The sequence below is a fragment of the Suricata suricatta genome, chromosome 11 (genome assembly GCF_006229205.1).
Source record: "Suricata suricatta isolate VVHF042 chromosome 11, meerkat_22Aug2017_6uvM2_HiC, whole genome shotgun sequence".
Classification (NCBI taxonomy): Eukaryota; Metazoa; Chordata; class Mammalia; order Carnivora; family Herpestidae; genus Suricata; species Suricata suricatta.
The window spans coordinates 57511557-57520511 of NC_043710.1; the positions used below are offsets into that span (position 1 = coordinate 57511557).

Genomic DNA, 8955 nt, shown 5'->3' on the forward strand with positions numbered 1-8955 from the left:
CGAGGGGCAGGAGGGGCGCCGCGGTCCGAGGCCGGGCTGGGGACGCGGCTCCACAGTGCTGTGAGCGGCCGGGAGGATTTACCGCCGCCGCCGCCGCTGCCGCTGGTGCACCTCCCGCCCGCCCGGGACGCTGCCGCCTCCTTCCCACAATGCACCCTGGCGCCCGGGGGTGCCCTCTCTTCTCTCAGCCTTCCTCCCCCGCCCCCTCCTTTCCGCCGACTTCTCCGCAGGCGGGCACGCACAAAGTAGCGCGCCGGCCCGGGTGTGGCGGGGTAGAGGCGAGGCCTGACTCGGGCTGCCGCAGTGCGCCTGCGCACAACCTACCCCGCGAGGAGAGGGTAATGCGCATGCGGCGTGTCTCCCGGGACTCTAGAGCGGGCGAGCCCCCGGCACCTTCGGTAGGTTTGGCTTATGCGGGTTTTTGCAGATCTGGGGTGAGCTTGCACGTTATATCCCCGGTGCATCTCTCCTTGCTTGCTTACGTTGCCACCACTTAGGCCTCTGTTGCAGAAATCGCCATACACTCTTAAAGGCCGCAGAATCTGGAAGACCTTTCTGACCGATTTACACACTCTTGGCAAATCTGCGTGCACAAATTGGACGGAGACGTGTAGATTTCATTTTCCCCGGCTTTGCAGCTTCCTTTGGCCTTGTTAGCTTCTGAGAACAGGCGTCCCCAGCCTCTATCCGGAAGCCAAGGAGCTAAAACTCAGAAAAGCAATCACTCCTCCCTGGTGAGACTTCTGGAGGAGCACTAACAGCGACATGATTCCACTTGCAGCCCTATAGACATCAGCTTCTCTGTCTTCCCTTACAGTTGTAGTCTTACCGCTCCTGTGTTGTTTCAGTGCCAGAATGAGTGACCGCTATCTAGAACAGAGGATTAGTATCAAATTTTGTGTCAAATTGAACAAGTCTGCAAGTGAGACCCACCACCTTTTAAAAGAAGCTTATGGGGACGAAGTCATGTCCAGGGCCAGAGTTTTCGACTGGCACAAAAGATTTAAAGAAGGGCGGGAAGATGTACGAGATGACGCCCGAAGTGGCCGTCCAGTCACCCACCGGACAGATGAAAATATTCAGAAGGTCAAGAACTTGGTTTGTTCAAACAGGCGGTTAACAGTGAGGATGATGGCTGAAGAGTTAAATTTAGATAAGGAAACCGTTAGACTCATTCTGAAAGAAAACTTGAATATGAGAAAAGTGTCTGCAAAAATTATATCAGGTATTCTGAAGGATGAACCTAAGCCTGGGAAACTTGACTGTCGGTCTGCTCTCTCAAAGGAAACTCGGAAAAATAGCTCATGGGTAAGGAGAAAGCTGACAAGTTCTGAAACATGGACTCATCTCCAGTGTGAAGCTGGTGGAGAAATACCTCCGCCTGTATCTCATCCCCAGAACCACTTCCCTGCCAGCCAGCTTCTGCAGGCTTCGCCATCAACAAGCCTTCCCGCCAGAGCAGCTCAGGACTGGTTCACACCATGGTGAAGGGATGTGAGGCAGCTGAGCCTGAGGTGGTAGAAAACCGCCACACAGTTAGGCACCTTCATTTGCTGCTCCTCCATTTCCAGTCTTTTCCATTCCTTCCCACATGTCACAGCCCTCTGAGTAACTCTTGCTGGACTGATGGGCCATCTCCCAATTTTGAAGAACTTGGCTGTTGGCTTCTGCTACTTGCTTGTTCTAGAACTTTTGCTTAACAAGTTTGGATCTCCTTGCTGCCCAGACCTTAGCTTGCGGTGGCTGTCCTGGTCCTGTGTTCTCAGCATTCTGCCTCAGGGGATCATACCATTAAAAGGTGGGAACAGGACCCCTGGAGTCTTTCTGTGCTCAGGAAGGCATATTCTTCTGGGAGGACCCCAAAAGAAGGCCTCCAGCTCCAGCCTGCTTCACAGGCAGGACCTGAGGTATGGTACAGAGGTACATGCCAACCTAGTGAGCAATGCTAATGGGGGCATATCCAGCCCAAATGACTCAGTGGGAACCCGTCGGTACTGAGGGGTTGGCCACCCATACTAATCTTCCAACAGACCTGTCTCTCACAGAAGAGCTGGATTTGTTTCCTTAGTCCCATGCTTTGCACCCCCACTCATTTGGTTGTATCCTCTGCTGGAAGAGGAGGATTTGCTCCTAGAAAAATAGAAGCGAGGAGACCCAGGCCCAGGCTGTGATGTGTGAGGAGGAAGACTAGAGGATACTCTAGACCTTGAATTAAGGGAGTCTGCTGCCTATGTGCTGATTCCCACACAGCCACCTGTTTACCAAAAACTAGTTACTAAACTTATGCCAACACTGGTGTTTTTTGAGCACCTGCAGTTTTTAAAACACTGCTGGGCATTGAAAGTGTGAAGTTATAAAACATGATCACCACGGGGTGGGTGGACTTCCTGAGGAGATGATTCCAGAACTGGATCCATAAGATGGGTGAGACAGGAAGCCAGGAAATAAAGGGAAGCTTCCCAAGCAGGTGAAACAGTATGAGGCTTCAAACCTGCTTCAGTGTGAAAATGACGGCGCTATTGGCTGAAATAGCAAAGTCTGGAGGAAGATAATAGTGTTGCAGAAGATGAACAATTTGGGATAATTTGCATCCCCTCCTCTGCCCTAACTATGCCGTTACTTTATAAATTGCTTCCCCTGAGCAATTTGATCACTTATTTGATTACCTAATTTTTCCATCAGACCCCCTCAAAAAAGCAGTCCCTGCAAGTTCAAACTCCTTTATCTTTCTGCCTCTGCCAGGATTCATGCAGTGAAACTTTTCCCAAGTGGATTCCAAGGAATACCACATAGACTGGAGACATCTCAGAAATGCCTGATGGAGGTACAGTGGAAGATGGTTAGAAACAGCATTTCACAGGAATAGCCAATGTCCGTTTTACTCAAGGATTTTTACATGCAAAGCTCCTATTAATGAACTAGTAAATTAGTAAACTATATTGGTTGAGAGAAGCCCAGCACTTACTTATTCAACATAGTTCTTTTTTTTTTATTCTGTTCTTTCACTTTCTCTATCCCCTTCAAAAAATGGCAAGTTCCCTGTCAGTTTTGAGACACACTGAAACCTAGACCTTATCCCACAAATGAAAGATCTTGTGCAAGAAAACTCTTAAACCAAACAACAGCTCATAGACTTCTACCCACTTAGTGATTTGTAGACACTCTGTTTTAGGACCCTTACGTCTGCCACATCAGAAGAGGTTCTGGGTTCCCCACAAGCACTTGCCACCAGGGATGCTGCATTTCTGGAACAAACGCCCCATACCTGACTGTTGCAACTTTGGGGCTGAACCTCATATTAATCCTTGCTAGGCTCAGTGCTAATTGCTGGAGAATTGTATGCTCCTCGGCCAGGGCCAGAATCCTACAGCAGTATCTCTAGGCAATATCTCCAACCCGAGAGAACTTATTTTTGGACTCTTTCCCGTCCTGTAAACAGGGCTGGAATGAGCCTTCCAAAGACACTGGACCAAGACCATGCTGGAGCATAAGGTACCAGAAGCAATGGTGGCCCAGACAGGGTTTGGACACAGCTACTGGAAGCAGGTAATCAAGAGTGTGAATTCAAATTGTTATGGTAGCTATAATGAAAAGGACTTAATGCTTTCCTTTGATCTTATGCTGAGTACTAGTCAGGTCGAACTACAGCACTACCTGAGCCCATTGCCAATTTGCAAGGCTTCCCAGAAAATATTCAATGAAATGATAATAGACCCTAAGAGGGCTCAGATTTGGAGAAGTAAAATTTCTGCCCTCACACTCATCCACAGCAAACTACCCATGTATGGCCGCTCAGAACTGCTAAACCCCAGGCCAGACCATGATCTCCTAGCACTATTCCCAGATGTGAGAGTTCTCCTAAAGCAGTATCCCTTCTGTGCCCACCAACCAAATCTGTCCTATTGCCGACACACATTTAACCCTAAACTGCACCTTGCCACCCAGGCTTCCTGAGCTCCTAATCCTGTAGTCTCAAGAATCCAGCCATCATCATGCCCCAGGCTCTTGTCCTTGCCATTTCTTGTACACCTCTGTTTATTCTCTACATGGTTGCTCTCTCCTCTAGTACCCTGGTGCTTTTTTTTCTGGTTCAGGCTCACACTTCTCCCCCTTCTGGTCAAGACTTTCCATCACAACTCTCATTTTTAGATCCCTCTTCCAGCTCTCCACTTCAGTCCTAAAGTCTTGAATGGGGAAATTGGCCCCAGGTCGCTTTCCTATCCTCAAGAAGCAGGGTGGGACAACCTGGAGGTATGTGTTCTTGTTTTTGTTTTATCTAAGAGACATACAGGGAAGAAGAAAAAGTGGTTCCCTCCCACCCTTAGCCCCTAGTGGTTCTGTTCTCCAGAGCCAACCAATGTTAAGTTTCTTAAAGAGGCAATTTGGTTACCTCTGGTGCTCAGGAGTCCTGAAAGTTTTTCAGAAACAGAAGATCCAGGGGCACCGGGGTGGCTCAGTTGGTTAGGCGGCCAACTTCAGCTCAGGTCATGATCTTACAGTTCGTGGGTTCAAGCCCCGCATCAGGCTCTGTGCTGACCATTTGCTCAGAGCCTGGAGTCTGCTTCCGATTCTGTCTCCCTCTCTCTCTCTGACCATCCCCAGCTCACGCTCTGTGTGTCTCTCTCTCTCTCAAAAATAAATACATGTTAAAAAAAAAAAAAAAAGGAATAGAAGATCCAAATCCCATTCTCTCAGGGTAAGCTCCACCGAAATGTAGAAGATGAAGCCTGTCTCTCTTAGGACACTGGGAGGAGAGCTGGCCATCTGCAGCCCTTGACTGTGATTCTCAAGCGCAACACACAGTCACTTGGCTTTCAGTCGGGTCTCCCGGTCTTCATTCTGGTTCACAATCCACAGGGAATGCTATCTTCCACAACTGAAGTTGGCGGAGAATAGACACTTTCCAGGGCAGATCATCCATCAGTGATTTTATCTAATTCCTCCGCCCTTCGCTGCACACTGCCTTACTTCCCCCTGTCCCACTGGTAGTGAACAGGAACAGAAAGAATTAAATACTCACCAATCTTTGATTTCAAAAAACATGTGGATAGTTCTGTGGTCTTCTGAATTCTGCCCCTGGCTCAGTTCCTCATTGAAATATTATTTGGGAAGAATGTGCACCTGCCACCTACTTTCCAGAGGTGTCCTTTCAAATCCATTTCTTAGAGTTCAGATTTGCCAGTGAATATGCCTGGATAAATCTGGGTGCCAAATGACTTGAGGCCATCTAGTAAAGAAGGGGGACACCCTTGGGGATCTGTCTGTCTCTACATCACATGCACTGCTCACCCAGCCTGCTATTTGCAGACCACCTCACCACTAGGCTCCTTGGGATTGGGTCTCACAGGGTCTCCTGTGGCTCAGTTAGCAAGAGGTTCCTTTGCTGCCGGAACCGTATATGTAACCCTGCATTCTCTAACTGCGTGGTTGGATCAGAACTCTCAGATTTTACCAGGCTTTACACGCTCTCCAAGGCAGCCCTTGTGTATTTCTCTTCTGCCTTATCAGATCCTTGCAAATACTGCCCCGGTTGCATCACCCTTCTCCCAGTATTAATATCTAGAAATTAAAAAAATCTATAGTGGGGAACTTGGATACCTCCAACAACCCTTGGATCTCACGAAGGGGTCAACAAAACCTTTTTCTGTAAAGGAAATGTCTTGGGATTTGTGGGCCATCAAGTCGGTGTTGTAACTGCTCAGCATTTTATTGCAAAAGCAGACCTGGCTAATATGGAAACATGAACATGGCTGTGTCTTAATAAAACTTTATTTATGGATACTAGAATTTGAATTTCATGTAATTTTCACATGTTACAAAATACTATTTTGATTTTGTGCAACCATTTAAAAATGTAAAAAACCATTTTTAGACTTCTTAGCTTTTACACCATAGAAAAACAGATGGTGGGCCAGGTTTGGCCCATGGACCATAGTTTGTCTACTCCTAGTCCAATGTCTATACAGTGTGTGTATAAAATGACAGATGACTGAACCTCTTCCATCAATAATGCCATATTAATCCACTGGTGTCTGACAACTTACTAGATAGAAATTATGGAATATTGAATGGAATCTTTATGATGCCAGGAGAGTGAACTAGAATGATTGACTAGTTTATCTTAACCATATTCTGGTTCACAAAATCAGTTCTATGCTGTTTTTGACTAAAAGTGATATTATACAAACCACCTATATTATGCCCTTATAATATCTCAGAAACAATTTTGGCAATACTGCAAATTGTTCTAAGCTGCCAGCAGTGATGACAATAAACTGAAGGTGGTTCCAAAATTGCCTTGACCATGGGCAGCGCTTGAATGAGTTTATGTTCTTACCTATGAAAGTGACTACTATGGAAGTGACAGCTGATGCCAAGGGTGTATCCTTGTTTTACTTGTCTTTCCTCTAATGAGAGCTGTATTGTGTCACCTTTATTTAAACTGATTTTCCAAAATTGAGATAGACTCTCAGGGTTGAACGGATGTTTACAAAGGCATTCAATCCAGCAAGTCAAGTTTTTCTTGAATCCAGGGATGACCAAATATGACAGCTGCTGAAAAAATGCATCTGAAAGAAGATTCTGTGTTAATTCAAAAAATTTTTGTCAAGTGACTGCATGTGCCAGGCACTGTCCTGTGTGCCACGGTACAGCAATGGACAAAAGAGACATAGGCCTTAGATTGGACCGTCTGAAATCTAATTAATTATATTACTCTTCACCCGTGTAGAATTTCTCTTCCATGTGCTCACACTAACTTATTGTTAATTGCATACCTGGAAATAGGTATGACCTTTGCCATAAGTCTCTGGGCTGCGGTTATGAAGCCTGTCCAACTGCATGAATAATTTGAGGACTCTATGTTCCACTTAGATTTTATTATCCTTTAGACAGATCTGTATTGGTAGGAAAACACGCTGGCAACGGTGGAAGTGTAAATTGGCAACAGCTTTCTGAAAAGCAATTTGGCAGTATCTATCAGGAGCTGTAAAAATGTTTATATCTTCTGATCCTCTAATTCTGCTTCTGGGACTCTGTCCTAAAGAAATAGTCTAAAATGTGGGCAGAATTTATGCTTCACAATCCAGAAGTCCAACAGTAGAAAATTGGTTAAATAAATTACAGTATGACCATACAATCCACTATTATGCGGTCATTATAATTAACATTTATCAACAATTAAAACAGCAGGGCAAAATGCTTATGTTAAGTGAAAAGAGTGATATACAAAATAGTATATGTAAATCCAAAAACGTCTTTTTTCTTGAGTTTATTTATTTTGAGAGAGAGAGAGAGAGAGAGAGAAAGCATGGGGGGTGGCAGAGAAAGAGGGAGGGAGATAGAGAATCCCTAGCAGGCTCCACACTCAGCACAGAGCCCAATGCAGGGTTCGAACCCACAAACCGTGACATCATGACCCAAGCTGAAGCCAGTCACTTAACTGACTGAACCACCCAGACTCAGTCCTTTAAATGACTAAACGGTTATGTCAACTCTGTGTGGTTGGGTTATAAGTATTTTCTTAAATTTTCCGTTTCTTCTCTTTTAAACAATATTTGTCCCAATGTTATTACTTTTGTCAGAATAAAACACTAGTACCAAAAGTTGTCAATGGAAGACAGTGAAGGCCAAACCACTAGTTTGGTCCATGAATAATGAACTGGCTGGGTCAAATGGAGGCAGACATTGCATTGGTAGCAAGAGAGGGACACAAGGGAAAAGGGCCTGCTCTAGAGGAAAGGCAAGTGACCAGGATCCCTATGAAAAAAAACCAAGTGGTATGAGAAGGCACCATGTTATGTAATCCTGGGTAAGTAAAAGCACAAACGGATCAGGTATGTTCTGACAATGGGAAAGGATATGGAATTAACAAAATTAACCTCATTCTTGCATTCTCTCATAAAAGTAAATATTCTCAAGATGGATTTTATTACAGTTGATTCTTTGAAGAATCCTTGAGTCTTCCATATCATTTTTTTAGGATAGAAATGCCTGTCGACGTGCCAAGCCCACCTCCTCCCATACTGGGACACGCAGCAACATGGATGTACATGGAAATATTTGGTGTTCTACGCTGAGAATTCCACAGCATATCATGAGTCATCCTAATGTTGTAACTTACAAAACTAAAGTTTGCAAATGTTATTTTGGTGGAATCTGGAATCACTGTGCTTTTTATTTAGGTCTTCAGAGTAATTGTGTTATGGGATTTTAAAGTGAGAGACGATGTAGATAATGCCTGTCCACAGATGAAATTGCTGTTATGCTGGGGAAATATGTCCGCTGTTGTTGCTTTAGCAAACTGCTGACCGTTAAAATGCCAAATATATCTCCTCAGTAAAATTTCAGACTTTCAGTTGAGTATGTATATCTTCTATAGGCATATAGATTATAGATTTGCCAAGCTGAGAGAGTTCTTCAAGACCGAAGTATAGGCATTGGTCTGTAGAAAGAATGGAAGAGTGAGACGTGGATGTTAGTTCTGGCTCCTTAAAAGACCACGTGACTTTGGGCAATTCGTTTTGCACCCTTGGAGCACTCTAGCTTACTCATCTGTAAAAGGAGAATAATTTCACTTATCTCATGGACTTGTTTGTTTTGTACATTCAACAAATGTTTCTTGACTGCGTATGTGTATCTGACATGGTTCTAGACACTGAGGATACAGCAATAAAGGAGACAAAGGAATGTTCCCCCTTTTGAACATACATTCAAGAGCAAGAATAATATAGCATGTTAGTGATTATTAGATGTGAGGCTTACATTAAATAACGTAGATGGTGCCCAGCACAAGGCTTGGCATGTAGTACTCGATAGTGATTTCCTTTGTTTTTTGGGGTTTGTTTGTTTGGTTTGGTTTTAGAAAGAGAGAGTACAAGTGAGGGAGTGGGATAGAAAGAGAGAGAGAAGAATCTCAAGCAGGCTCAGGACCAAGAGGAGGGAGTGGGAGAGTGG

At 44.8% G+C, this 8955-nt stretch overlaps 1 protein-coding gene across 7 annotated transcripts in view; it reads left to right on the forward strand.

The window, feature by feature from the left end:
• The window catches only part of GVQW3 (GVQW motif containing 3), a 9277-nt gene extending 589 nt beyond the window's left edge, over positions 1–8688 (forward strand). The window contains exons 1-4 of one of the 7 annotated variants that reach the window (XR_003900240.1): positions 229–398; positions 2743–2824; positions 3440–3546; positions 7982–8688. Coding sequence is in view for 1 of the 7 variants with exons in the window: in XM_029915117.1 (XP_029770977.1) it covers positions 856–1488 (633 nt within the window). In the remaining 6 variants the exon portion in view is untranslated. The other 6 variants (XR_003900242.1, XR_003900241.1, XR_003900239.1 and 3 more) reach the window with 6 other exon arrangements.
• Positions 8689–8955: the final 267 nt, after the last annotated feature.